The sequence below is a fragment of the Dermacentor andersoni genome, chromosome 11 (genome assembly GCF_023375885.2).
Source record: "Dermacentor andersoni chromosome 11, qqDerAnde1_hic_scaffold, whole genome shotgun sequence".
Classification (NCBI taxonomy): Eukaryota; Metazoa; Arthropoda; class Arachnida; order Ixodida; family Ixodidae; genus Dermacentor; species Dermacentor andersoni.
Genome location: NC_092824.1, coordinates 126,628,551 through 126,643,106, shown reverse-complemented (window position 1 = coordinate 126,643,106; position 14,556 = coordinate 126,628,551). Strand labels below are relative to the sequence as shown.

The 14,556-nt window shown below is 45.0% G+C and overlaps 1 protein-coding gene across 10 annotated transcripts in view; it reads right to left on the bottom strand.

Moving 5' to 3' along the window:
• Window positions 1-14,556, bottom strand: part of LOC140214085 (phosphatidylinositol 3-kinase regulatory subunit alpha-like) — a 186,292-nt gene that overhangs the window by 59,373 nt on the left and 112,363 nt on the right. For all 10 annotated transcript variants that reach the window (XM_072285361.1, XM_072285362.1, XM_072285368.1 and 7 more), the window contains one exon: window positions 13,896-13,982. In XM_072285361.1, the coding sequence (XP_072141462.1) occupies window positions 13,896-13,982 (87 nt within the window). The remainder of the gene's footprint in view (window positions 1-13,895; window positions 13,983-14,556) is intronic.

Here is a 14,556-nt window from a genome sequence, read left to right as displayed (position 1 = left end):
CTGGATCGACACAGGCGACGCGCTACCGTGGAAATGCAATCTTAGGCCCGTGAGTGTGGCCAAAAGGAAAGCTATCGACCTCGCAATGGACGAAATGATCGAGACTGGCGTAATCCGCCGATCTAATAGTGCGTGGGGTTCTCCGGTAGTGCTGGTCCCGAAAAAAGACGGCTCCTCTCGTCTTTGCGTGGACTACCGCCGACTCAATGAAGTCACTCGGAAGGATGCTTACCATATGCCGAGCATTGACTCAATCGTGGCGAGACTAGGTGGTGCACATTATTTTACCACTCTAGATGCTAGCCGAGGTTACCTGCAAGTGCAGATGGAGCCAAGGGACGCGGAGAAAACCGCTTTCACCTTACATAGAGGCTTGTACGAGTTCACTCGCATGCCCTTTGGCTGCTCGGGCGCTGCAGCGACTTTGCAGAGATTGATGGACAGAGTTCTGGGAAGGGCAAAATGGCAATACGTCCTAGCCTACCTAGACGATATTGTTCTCTTCTCTCGCCCCTTTGAGGAACACCTCCGCCACTTGGAGGACATCCTCGGAAGGCTGCACGCTGCCGCGATCACTCGGAACCCGAAGAAAGCTCAGATCGCAGAGACCCGTGTCTCACTGCTGGGCTTTACAATAGATTGAGGCCGTGTTTTGCCGAGCGAGGACAAGGTCCGAGCTATCCTCGAGTACCCAACGCCGGCGAACACACAGGCCCTCAGACGCTTTTTGGGCATGGTGAATTACTACCGCCAATTTGTGCCCAACTGCGCCGCTCTACAGGCTCCCTTGACCTCGTTGTTGAGGAAGTCTACAAGCTGGAGCTGGGGTCCGGAGCAAGACGTTGCCTTCAGGGCTCTCTCTAAAGCTCTTGTGGACACAGCCGAGCTGAATATGCCCGACCTGAACAGGAAGTTCGTAGTCCAAGCTGACGCGAGCGACCTGGGAATAGGTGCGGTGCTGCTCCAAGAACATGAGGACGTTCTTCGGCCAGTGGCCTTTGCCAGCCGGTCGTTGACGCCCGCAGAGCGTAACTATTCCGTGACCGAACGTGAGTGTCTAGCGATAGTGTTCGCTCTGCGTAAGTTCGATCACTACGTCGACGAAGTGCTTTTTGTTGTTGAAACAGATCACATGGCGCTCACCTGGCTGAAGCGCTTGCACGAGCCCTCAGGCCGCCTCGCGCGCTGGGCATTGACGTTACAGCGCTACAACTTTGTTGTTCGCTATCGGAAGGGGAGCACAAACGTGGTGGCCGACGCCTTGTCGCGCGCCCCCGTTTCAGACCCGGACACTTTTGACCGGTACCCCTCCGCGACAACGCTTCCGAACGAAGCCGGAGCCCTTGTCTCCAATGGCACGAAAGGAGCGAGTTCAGGCGGCAGTGCGGCCTATAAGCCGCCGTCGCCGGACGAAAGTGCGTACTGTTAGGAATGGCCGTACGGGGTGACAACGTGCCAGCTTTCAGCCCGCTGCACGTGTTCCAATCCGGCCGGACGGGACGCACTTCGGAGAACTGCGAATGGCCGGCAGCCACGTGGCGCGCGGTCAGCTCAGGAATGTGGTACTTGGCTGCGCCACCCGGGACAAAGCAGAGTTCTACGAAGCCCTCTGACGTCGGCTCCGGCCCTTTTCACCTGTGTGTATGTGCGGCACGTGTATGTGAGCCCTCATCCTCCTCCAAGTCGACAGCCCTCATCCTCCAAAAAGGCGGGTCATGTTGAATGACGTCGAACTATGACGTCGAGCAGAGAGCTTATAAGCAGCGATTGTCGGCTGCTAGGGTGTGCTCGTCGTCGGGAGCTGAGTGCTCGTTGTCATGCTAGAAATGTACTAGTGAGCTGTGTGCTCGTAAGCTGTTTGCTGTATGCGTCGTCTTGCGTGTTTCATATGGGAGTCACGCTAGACTGTCGATGTATGTCTTGTCTAAAATGTTAATATGTAAATAAATCCTGTTCACCGAGTTCCTCTCTACGACCTTCAACTCCTTCAAATGGTGGCAGCGGCGAGATCGTCCGACGACTCCTACAGTACCTGCTGGACCCTGTAACGTCCATGGGTATCGCATTCCGCAGGCAGGAGCTGCTGGACGCTCAGCGGAAAGACCCATTTTGTCAGCAAATCGCTGACGAGCTCGAAAAAGAGCACGACTCCGAAAGGGAGCGAGGCGGCAACGCCGATGCATGGGCGCAAATTGACAGCTGGTATTGCTGCAGGCACGTTGGATTCGTATCTGCTGGATGCTGATGGAGTGCTCCAGCGCTATATCCCATTTGAAGAGGCTCCTCATGAGTCCTTTAAAGTGGTGATCCCCCGCAGTCTACGGAGGGCCACTTTGAGCTATTTCCATGACTCGCGGTTGGCCGGACACGCCAACCGCGAGTGGCCGTAAGACTTATCTTAAGTTGTGCCGCTCCGCAACCTGACCAGGCATGAAGCGTGACGTACTTCATTATTCTCGCTCATGCCGCGTGTGTCAGAGTGTGAAGCCCCGTGGTGGCAAACCCCCCGGCCTCATGCAGCCGATCGACAGCCAGCTACCCTGGCAAATCGCGGCCTGTGACGTTATGGGACCTTTCCCAAGAAGCCGGCAAGGTCACACATTCCCGCTGGCCGTCACAGATCATTTCACGAAGTGGGTTGAACTTTTTCCCCTTCGGAAGCTAACGGCACGCGTCATATGGGACAAGTTGCTCGAGGTATTCACCCGCTTTGGCTTTCCGGCGGAGTTGATCACTGACAACGCGTCCTATTTCACAGCCAAGGTGTTCGTCGATGTCTGTGCAGCCTTTGGCATAAAAAGCACCGCAAAACAACGACTTATCACCCTCAGACCAATCTCACCGAGCGTATGAACCGAAATGTGAAGCCCTTGCTCGCGGCCTTCGCCCGGCAACATAGGGACTGAGACGCCTGTCTCCGCGAGATAGGTCTCTTAGCGCACATCGGTGAACCGTTCGACTGGGTACACGCCCGCTTTCCTCAACTTCGGGAGAGAGCTGCCAAACCCTATGCATCGCGTTCTGCGAACCGGCAGCGGGGCGAGCGCCGCTGAGTCGGGTCTCTCCAATTACGCGGTGCAAGTGCGCGCTAGGATGAGCGAGGCCCTTTCTCATGCCCGCACCAACCTGGCGAAAGCACGCGCTGGACAAAAGGCAAAATACGACCGGTAGCATAGAGAGGTACATTATCAAGTAGGTGACCTCGTCCTCAGGCGCAATCATGTGCTGAGTGACGCAACAATGGGCATCTCAGTCTCTCTGTCGGCCAAGTGGTCGGGCCTATACCGAGTGGAGACCAAAATGTCACCTCTTGTGTATAAGCTGGTGGACTCAAACGGTAGACCATCCGGCGGTCCAGTGAACGTTTCTGAGCTCAAACCTTTCGTTGCCAGCAGCAGCAACCGGGAAGAGGAAGAGACACAGCAAGCGCAACCGAGCACGACGGCGGATCTCAATCCGCGCACTCGCCGGTATAACTTGCGAAAACGCTCTTAGTCGCCGCTTCTCGCTGGTAGGCAGAGGAACCTTATTGCCCGCCGAGCTGGCAAGCGGAGAGGTGTGGCTATAGCGTGAACGCACGCGTTAAAGCGAAAAAAAAAAAAAAAGGCACTCATTAGCCGAATAAGACGCTTTTTCGTAGTGCGCAGCTTCTGCTGAGGGCCGTGCAAAAACCAAAGTGATCCGCGAGCCCGCCGGTGTGAGCTGTGAAAGCGGACCTAGCCAAAATGGGGGGTTGCCTTACTGCTCGTGCCCGGGGAACTTTATCCTCCAGTGGAGCTCGAGTGACATGAAAGGCACGGTTAGCGTTTCAGCGCTGGCCGGAGGGACGCATGAGGCTACCATAAGCCCAATATGCCCCTTTCCGTGAGCCTCCTCCTTCCCTCTGGCAGCCGCCTGCAAAGGTGAATGCGCCAGAACGATGCATGATTGGCAAGCTGAGGGATGCAGTGTGAACTTCGTGTTCTGTGTATGAACATTGTCGTCGGACTGTGAGATTTGCTGTGGGTGTGTTGTTATCATCATCGGAGTGCGGATTAGTTGTGTGAAGTGTTAATTGTCAGGCTGGTGCTACATATACGCCTACAATGAACCCATCCCAACACGCCTCGAAGACGTCGACCGACTCGTCCAGGTCTCACGGGAGCCGTCGCCGCCGCCGCATGCACCTCCAGTCGTAAGCCGTTCGGGAAGCCATTGCGGTCGCACTCGCTCCTGAGACCACAGCACGACCCGTGGTCCAATCTAGCGCTTCTACCACCTCCGCATCCTGCCAAGTGCGGTCGTTGCCTGCGTCTCCACAGCCAGGTTCCCGTTTGCCTTCACGCCGCCATGTCGCTACGTGGGCCTTCCAATCCGGCTCCGAAGCGCCACTTTGCTTCGTGTCGACGAAACGGTGGAAGGAACAACGAAAGGTGGAGAACGACATGAACGGGCGAGAGACCCCACGCATCTTCCGCGGCCGCACGGTATCAGCCATGGTCGAGGCCTCGGGCGGAGCAGCCAATCAGAGCAGACTGCGGGCAGTCTTCTGAGCAGACTTTTTAACTATGTAAGGTCAGATTACCTTGTGAACCTTCAGAAGCCTTTTTTATAATGCAGAGAAGCGACACGTGCGTCAGCACCACATCAGTCTTGCTGCGAGCCAGTGAATTCAGATTATTAAACAAAGGGAGATAATATGCAGTCTGTTCCGCTTAATCTACTGTTTGTCGGCGTGTTTATAGGCTTTTTCCTGCAGTTATGAATGCGCATGCGCTTCAGTGTCTTTAGTCTTCATAAATGTAACGTGTGTCTCTTTCATTAAACTTAGTTGGAGTCAGCACTCGTCCTGACATGTCTTTCTGTCTTCTAGTCTAAAAATGTAGCGCTGGATTACTTTTGTAAGAAAGAAAAGAATAGTGGGCATAAATAATACAGTGCAGAGACTGAAACAGCCAGAACCATGCGTGAGTAAGATAATTCCATGCGTGAGTAAGATAATTTTATCTTCTTGGAATATTAGCTCAACTTCCTCTGTGACACATGATGACACCAGCACTTCGTTATTGTCAGTGTAGCGAATATTCCCTATCATTGTAATATCAGCATCGACAGCCCAAACAAAATGGCGCTACGCCTTTGCAAACCCAGCCTGCTTGTTTGTTGTCGGATGCCTACACCTTAGCCTACACTGGGGCTCTTCAACTATAAGTCCCTGACAGTCCTGGACTGCTAGGGACAGCTGTCCCACATTCTATTTTCTCAAACAGCTTCGGAAGCTCTGCCCGCCAGTCCGAGAGCTGTGAAAATGGCATTAGTTTTTCATAGACCGGAAGTCGTGGGCTGTCCGCAAACTCGTAGCTACTCCTGTGGCTATGAAGGGAAAGCTGCGAACGCGTGGCTGCTACGTATGTGTTACCACGCCAAGTAGTCCGGCAGCGTTTGGCAGTGCTTTCGGTTGCTCGGAACCACGACCTACTGGAACTCCAGACCTACACAGATCTCCCTGCTCCAACAAGCCTGGTCTAATTCACCCCTTTTGCCACTAGGGACAGAACGTACGAGTAGAGTGATGCTAGTTATAACCTGTTAGCTGACGTCTCCTTCTGCGATCTGTTCCAGTGCTCGCGCCTCTATATTGGCAGCCACAAAGTGTCTACATTGTTTGTAAATGCACCAATTCACGAAAATAAAGAAATAAAACAAAATTTTCAAATGAGTATTTTGCATTTCAATGAAGAGATAGAGTAGAAAGAGCTGTGCAAGAAAGGAAAACGAGTACAGCCGGCAGATGGTAACTTTTCGTTTCATCGCCTTTGAAGAATAAAAAAAATAATCTGATTACACAGAGATTCAAAGGATAAAATGTGGTGCAACAAAGTAATAATGAAATACAATAATACAGAATTTGATATACTTAATATGAACGAGAAAATTTAAAAGAATCACGCAGAGAATATGTATACACAGACCACACACAAACTGCAAGATTATGCAGACACCGCAGAAGGCATGTAGCTTCAGACTTGCCTGCATGCAGCTTTCTTGAGTTAATTACGGATGGGATAACGTAACGATCACATTATGGTATACTGCTGTGTGCCATTATGTAAACATGAACAAAGCAAAGGATCTAGCATCAGTTCTCACAAGTTTCCTGCCACGGACGTAAGCAAAAAATGGATTGAGGCAGTCGGAAGGAAAGGCGAGTTCATTTCTGTTTTTTTTTTCCAGAGTTGTTTCACATGGAAAGGAATCGAAGGCTTGCAACAGGTGACCGAATGATTTAAAATACTACTGCTTTGTGTGACGCACGCTCATGTCGCTATACAAAGATTAAAACTCTTCCTACATTGCTAAGGTGGCTTTTCCGAATGGCACGGCGGCCACGTAATGGCTGTGGAGAAGATAAGTGTAACTGAAGATATATATATAATTCACTCAATGAGCTCGTAAGGGCTTAAATAAATAATGATTATTTTGCTTTTCAACGTGACGGCAGTTTCCTCTTTTAAAATGAAAGTGAAAAAGCTAGTTTTACCAATCGGAAAAGGAAACTACTCTCACATTTGCGAACTCTGTGAATACGTGTGACTGAGAGATTGGTTTTTTGTTACTGCACGTAAAACAATAAAAAATGAGTGCTTATAACGATATTTTAGAGAGTCCAGAACTATATTCAGGTTCAGGCAGTCAAGTTTGGGAAACCAGTGACCGTTCAAAGGTGTGCAGCCTACACTTTACGCCTGATGACTACAAACCAGGCTTGGAGAGGAAAATATTGAAACCTGGAGCAGTGCCATCCATTTTTACACCTTCTCCTCGTCATGTTTCAGCCTTGTGGAAAAAGCGCTGTGCGCTAAAGCGGGTGCAGGTGCAAACTGTGCAGACTCCAATCCATGAAAACAAGAGGTCAGTCAGAATTATTAGTTTTACAAAGATTAAATTTATTATTGCTTGCATTTCTCATTTCTTCATTTAGGTGGAACATATATCAATCAAGTATTTTTTGTTATTATTTGCAGGAGAAAGCCCAGCGCACCACCATCACCAGACGAGGTAGCACCAGTGGCATCCGTACCAGAAACGTCCCAAGATTTTCTGTATATTCACTCTACCAGATGCAAGAAGATGTGTTCACTAGTAACCGCTACTAAGACGTTGCACAGGAACTGTCATAAATTGGAAAGAAAAAATGATAATTTCAAGACACAGCTCAAGCAGTTAAAGAAAGAATTCTACAAGGTCCATGCACTTGCCAAAGTGACTGGCGTGATCAGGCTACAGGTATATAAATCTATGCCTGGGGTCGTATATATTATAAAATTCTTAAAATCACGTGCTATTTATTTACGAAAATTTCGCGATTGAAAAATACCACAAAATATAAGGGCACGCGAAATTCTGGCAAGAAATAAGGACACTATATTGGAAACTAAAAATTATATTGCTGGCTAGATGTGCTAGCTGCAGGCACCCTGAAATATTGGTCGAACGAGAATTGACGCATAAAGAGCATGTGTTATTGAATTTAAGTACAAGTCTAAACAGAGTGGACTGTTTCGGAAAGGCAGAAATGGTTAAAAAGAAACGACAAGAAATTCTCGCGGTCCACTGAGCTGTATGATACAAACCTCAAGTTTCGCTTACACTTTAGAATAGCGAAGTTTAGTAGCCGTGAATATGCCCTAAGTCCATCATTCATGAACAGATGGGAGCGCAAAATTAGGTTTTACAGTAAATGACTTTATTTGTTCTTTAACATTTTACACGTTTTTGACTAGTACTTCATTTATTTTCAGGAAAAGCTGGACGAGAACGATCAGAAAGCTCCATTTTTAAAAGGAACAGGCAAAGCCTGAATGAAAAACCACCACTGGACAGAAGCCACAATCCGACAGGCAATACTGTGGCATGCAAAGTCGCCATGCGGCTATGAAATGTTGCGGGCGTCAGGATGCCTCACTCTTCCAAGCCATACGGCACTCAAGCGATACGTAGGGTGCTGCAATGGAGAAGTTGTTTCTTCACTAATGAAACAAAGATTGCACCAGCAAAGCGCATGCCTGTCCAAACGAGTATGTCACTTCCAGAAAGGAATATAATCTATTACATTATACAAGAAAACAAAGAAAGTGCCTAACGTGATAGTGCTTGACTGACCCTAAGCCATGCGCTGCTATCACGGCAGAATGAAATGTGAACAGGAAGGGAAAGAAAGCACTAGCTAAATCAGATTATTTCAACGTGAAACATGTAATGAGGACATGGCCGGGCGTTAAGGGCGTTCTGGCCCCAGTACATTGGACATCTGTGAACCACCTCAATGTTATATGTAGACAACGGCTAGTGAAGTACTTTCTGATGGTCCAGTTTCCTTTCAGCATGATTGTACATTGCTTAGTTTCAGTTTGCGATGACGTGCTTATTTGCACTGATCAAACAAAAGATAATGGAGGCTTCAAGCCTGTCCATTTGATATATGATTTAGCACGCACGGGACTCAGTCATGCCTACTTATCTTTCTTTCTTTCATTGTTTGCATTGTGCGCAATCACGTTCCTATTGGACGAGGTATCTGATGCAATGAAATGCGGTTTGCTTTTTTAGGAAAAGATGGGTTCCTTAGTCGAGGATGAAATGTCGCTAAAGCAGGCTGCGACGTACGAAAAAAATGGAGACAGGGTTCATGGACTAATTGAAATGGAAGGTCTTGAGAAGGAACTCATAAATGAAAGTGAGCTGGCCACGTGCACACCTTTTCTCCTTTATGTTCGCTGGTCTGTCGACGCACTACACCTAAGATGACCATTACTTTTACTAGCACAATTGCAACGGCTTTTATTGCGATAGAACAGCCATCATGATGTAAAACATAATATTTCAATTTCTTTCAACAACATAAATTTCGGAAAGAACTAGCTGAACATTTAGCGTGCAATACTGATTTAACGAAATATCCTGTGCCTTCATGTTTTTCAGCCTCCCGGTCAGATATTACTTCATGCAGTCTATAAAAGGGGATCAATTGCACCGACTAGCACTTGAAAGAAGCAGGTTTCCAAGTTATCCGACTTGTAGCCGACAACCACGCATCTAACTGCAAGATGTCTGCCATATATGGAAGTGGTCAAATAATTCCAGTCGTGCCCTAAGTTATGCGGTATACTTGCTTGTAGCTCACGTTTCAGTGTAATTAATGTCTGGGAGATTTGTAAATATAAGTCAACGCACACTGATGCTCAGTTTGCATTATAGAAAAGTTATGCAGATTAGCTGTAATTCATTTATATAAAGCACACATGTATCATATGTTGTACAAGTGCAAGTATATAATTAAGAAATTAATCTCTTCAGAATACAAGCAGTGCTGGTCTCATGACCTTAGAAATAAACTACGATCTACACGCCAGAGTTTCGGACTGCATCTACATTTGTGTTAGTGAACTGAAAAATTTGACAGCTAGAGTGTGGGAGCCCGAAAACTATTTAACATTACTTTGTAGAACAATCACGTGATAAAAATAGTTTTCTCTTTAGATATTGCTAAAGCACATACAGCACCGTCAAGGCTTTCGGATTCATTTCTTTGAAGCACATCAATCGGAAGTTGTTCCTCGCTTTCAACCACTGCCATATCCTAAAAAACCTCCACAACCAGTTGATGTCCACCAATAGAGTGCCGTGCAACGGCGGACAGCACTACAGTCCCAAATATTTAAGAATGCTACTGGATATAACAGAAGAAAAACCTTCATTCAAGCTTCTGTGGAACCCAATGCGGAAACATGTCTACCCGACAAACTTTGAGAAAATGTGCGTGTAGAGGACCTTAGACGTGTTCTCCCCTCGGGCATGTATAACTAAACCTGAAAGTTATTTAGTGACATCATGAAGATGCCACCTCCCTCAATGCTGTGTATCCAATGTGTGATGCACGCTTTCGTAACCAATTAACCCAGAAAAAATATTATATGCGCTTTAAGTACAACTTTGTAAGAAAAAAAAAATCTTGCAGGATTATTTAGAATCCACGAATACCCGCAAGACCTTCATTTATGTTACGTAAAACGCACCTATGTGGACATCCGCGTATATCTTTAAATGCAAGAAGAAATGCATTCATGCTAGCTTGCAAATTAGTTGTCGTTATTGCGGTATACCTTTATCGCAATAAAGCTTTGGACTGCGCCTGGAACTAGCCTGTCATTTGCTGTTAAAATTAATGGTGCTTGTTTCCAAAGAAAGAAGGTGTGGTGCGTGCCCGCTTATATTTCTTTTGATATCGATACATAAAGCTGCTGCAATTTTAGGCCAGAATATTTCAAAGGAATATTTATAATACTTGTTAGCAGGCTAACTATTCACGCTCGACATATCCACAGGTGCCGTAGCTATAATATAGCAATTAAACATTTTTAAAGAGAGAAACTAGGAAACTTAACTGTACCTTAGCAGCCCTATGAATAGGTTGATGAGGATCTCAAATAAGCATCCAGTACATTTGTGTCCCTAAGTAAATTGCCTTGATAACCAAACCAACTTTACATAGATTATATCTATGGCAAATATGTTGGTATAACAGTATATCTGAGCACATTTTCGAAGATAACTTTCAATTGCATGCGATGCGCCATTTTTAACTTGGAGTAACCTGACTTCCTCAGATTGCTTCTATAACAAAACTGTCCTAACTGTGTGCTGGCTGGTCGCACTGGTTCATTTCAGTGGCCACACCGTGATAAAATGCTTCACCAAATGACCTTTAGTTCTCTGTCAGTATTTCTGAGCGGCTTTACTGTGGAGAGAAATTGTGAGGCCACATCGGTGGTTTCCTTTTTCCTTGACTGTTTTTTTTTTTTAGCACGAACAGCAGATTTGATTGCGATATTTTGCCCCAAATAATTTGAATTCATTTTACTCGTGCGTTCTAAACACCCTACTTGCCGTAAATTCTTCCATTAAAATTATTTCATAATTGATGTAATGTTAGTTGATCAGGAGGTCATAAAACATCATTCAGGCTCCTTCAGGTTGCTGATAAAAACATATGTTGGTTTTACCAGCATAGACAGCTTCGATTTTTCCACAAAGAGAGAGCGAGAGAGAGAGGCCATATATTATAAAGGCTGGTATTTTCGCCGGTGTTTATACAATTGCGCTGACATGGTACCTTGCATAGGGAGGGGGGAAAGGAATTAACGATTCCAATGAAGATGAAAAAAAAAAGAACAATAATTTGTGCATGTTAGTTTGTCGCGCAGTACATGTATATTCCATTGTATTAAGGGGCTGTTAACTTACTGTAGGATTTATGTAGGCTTCTTGCGACTTCGATTAGAATATTGGGAGAGTAAAGAGTATACCATCCATAATTCGAATGATGCTTCTCGACAGAGAAACTTCCAGAAGAACAAAGTACAAAGCTGGGGGAAGTGTATGGTTAAAGGGACTAGGGAAAATATCCTGGTCAATGGTCCACAGCACGCTTTGGGGACAGCACGCTATCAAAAATGGGGACCATAATTTGTTAGAAAACTCCATCCTATATCAGTATTAGGTTGTCTAAACACTGTCTTTGAAAAACTTGTCGCCCAATGAATCACTTCATTTCTTGAACGTGAATCCATTTTGTCTAATTGCCGCCATGATTTTTGAGCTAAAAGATAGACAAATACAGCGGTATTAGCTTTGTGTGACTGCATAAATTCTCACTTGAACAACAAAAGTGTACTAGGCATACTTCTAGATGTGCGAAAAGCATTTGACACTATGGATCATGACATACTGCTAAATAAGTTAGAATGCTATAGTTTTCGAGGTATAACTCTTGAATTTTTCCGCAGCTATCTCAATAGCAGAAAACAACTAATTGCCATTGCAGGTATTGAATCCGACGTTTCTGACATTGTTACAGGTGTCCCACAAGGCTTAGTAGTGGGGCCAATATTTTTTTTTCTGTATTTGTAAACTATCTTCCTAATGCCTTAGAAAACTTCTCTGCTGCAATGTATGCAGACGAGACTATGTTACTTTGTGCCCTAGACTCCCTGGACAAAACATTCCAAGTGGCTTATAATGAACTCCTAAGTGTCAACCAGTGGGTCGTGTCAAATAAGCTAACTCTGAATACCAAGAAAATATATTCTCTTTAGTTCTTCATGGACAGCACCTTTAAGTGAATGTCACTCGCTTTCTCTAAACCATAATATACTTGAGTGGGCGAGTTAAATTCAATACTCCGTTGTCACACTAGATAAGCATCTTCATTGGAAGCCTCAAATTGCACTGCTCTGTAAAAAGTTAAGCAAAGCTTGTTTTGTACAAATGCCGTTATTACTTCAACAGTGCCACTCTGAGAGCAATTTAACATATTCCATAGCCATCTATTCTACTGTATTGCATCTTGGGGTAAGATGTACGTTTTATGTGTAGAACCTACTGTTTTTTTTTTTTTTAGAAAAGGACCTTGCAATTTATGACGTTTTTGGATTACAATGCTAAATCAATGCCGCTGTATAAAGTTTAAATATACTGCCTTTTAATTTGCTACTGAATTTTAAAATAACATTAAGTACTCATAATAGCATAATCACTAACTGCCATTCGAGTTCATCAATATTTTTATACTCCAGAGGCAATAGACACAGCGCACTTAAAGGAAATTTTCTTTTGCCAAAAATGCATAATGTATATGGAAAGAGGAGGTTAAAAAGCACTGGAGCACTCCTATGGAACAGCTCACCACTGGAAGCAAATCAAGCGAAATTTTTGCAATATCATTGAAATCCCATAATCACTCACTGAGTGCTCGTAACTGGCATGTGGAGAGCTCTCTGCGGCATTATGGCTGTATATTAAAGCAAGGAGTACCTATCAGAGGAGAATTTTTTTGTTGTTGTTTGATTACACTTCCAGAAATCTTCAGTTCTCATTAATCTTGTTTCATTGCAGAGGTCAATGTCTCTCCTATGTGACTGCCAACAATAGTTTTGTTAAGGTGAGCTAAATTTAAGTTGGAAGTGCTGGCATGAGATCCAGATTTGTTTAAAAAATTTTAAATAATAGATTATAAAGATGTTTGCAGGTCTTATAACGCTTCCATTTGCCTAGAAAATTTCCATAAGATAGACTGATACTCTATATATTCTTATTCTAAATTTTTTTTTTCAATCTTGGCATCATATTTTAAGAGTATAGTACAGTGGTGGCTTTGTATTATGTGGTTCCCCTTTTCCTTTCAGATACAAGTGCAGTGAATAACATCAATACTGACAATATGTCCTGAGCTTCATATCAGTTTAATAAGCTCTATTGTTACGGCCCCTTCCATAACCATTATTCAGGCTCTCTCTGATCTATGCCATGTGTTCCAATTAGTGAAACTTTGATCAATTACTTATGACCTTTTGCCAATTAAACCACATCTTTGTATATTCTTTAAAGGTTTAACGTTTCATGCCCATCCCACTCATAGTTTTCTAAAGCAATTGTTTTAGACTTTCCTGTTCCTCTTCACAATTGGCAAGACTGACTAATTTCAAACAAGGACCCCAAACTAACCAGTAACTTTGTTGGGCCGGGAAGTGATGAATTATTATTAATAATGCCATTTTTCATAAACATGCTATTTTTCACTACAGAAAGAGCACTTTTCATCATCCTTTCCCACATTGTCCTGGTGAAAGAAGCTTGTGTAAACGTGTGTGGATCTACCCAACACCAACCTACTCTGCTGGCAGCCCCTTCTGTGTTTTCTACTAAGGTAGGGCTGTTACAGGTGCCCTGCAATCAGCATGTGCCATGGGAGGGAATGCACCGGCAAAGTGCATCCATTATTTTTACAGATAAGCACCAAATGAAGTACAGCCGCATGCCAATTCGTGAGAGCAAGCCCACAGAGGTGGAAAACTCACAGTGGCTGCACAGTACTGGTGTTACTAGGAACAGGTCCTGCAGCAGATGCGTCGAGGGGTCTTCAGTCACTGGTGGGCTGCAAGACACTGCAGCAGCAAAACAACATGCACAAATCAAAATGGCACTGAGTACGGCACCTCACACTTTGTGAGCATGACACCCCATTTTTGCCCCGCCAAGATGCAGACACTGTGGCTAATAGCTAAGGATGTAGGAAAGGATAATGAGTTTTAGCTTGTCTATGACCTTGTTGATGCGTGTCCATGTTTATCATTTTCCTGTCACCAGCTAACAAATGTTAAATGCTATCGCGTGTCGCAAGACGCGCCTGTACATATTGGAACATTCGTGATTGTTGTAGCCAATTCTAACTGCTTTGTTGCAGGAACTTGTGTAATTAAATTGTATATGCAATGTGAATTGTGTGGTGTTTTCTGGAAGGTACGTGAGCACAAGAGATTATGCTATACCTGCCGACAAGTCATGTATAAATAGCTGACACTTCTAGCCCATAGATACCTCACATTTCAACGATCACCAACTGTGCTCGTCGCTATCCTCGTGCTTTGAGTACAACCTGCTTTTGCGGGCACAGGTTCGCCCAATAAAGAGTTAGTTTTGCAATTCAGTTTCACTACTGTGTTCTTCACTGTCACTACA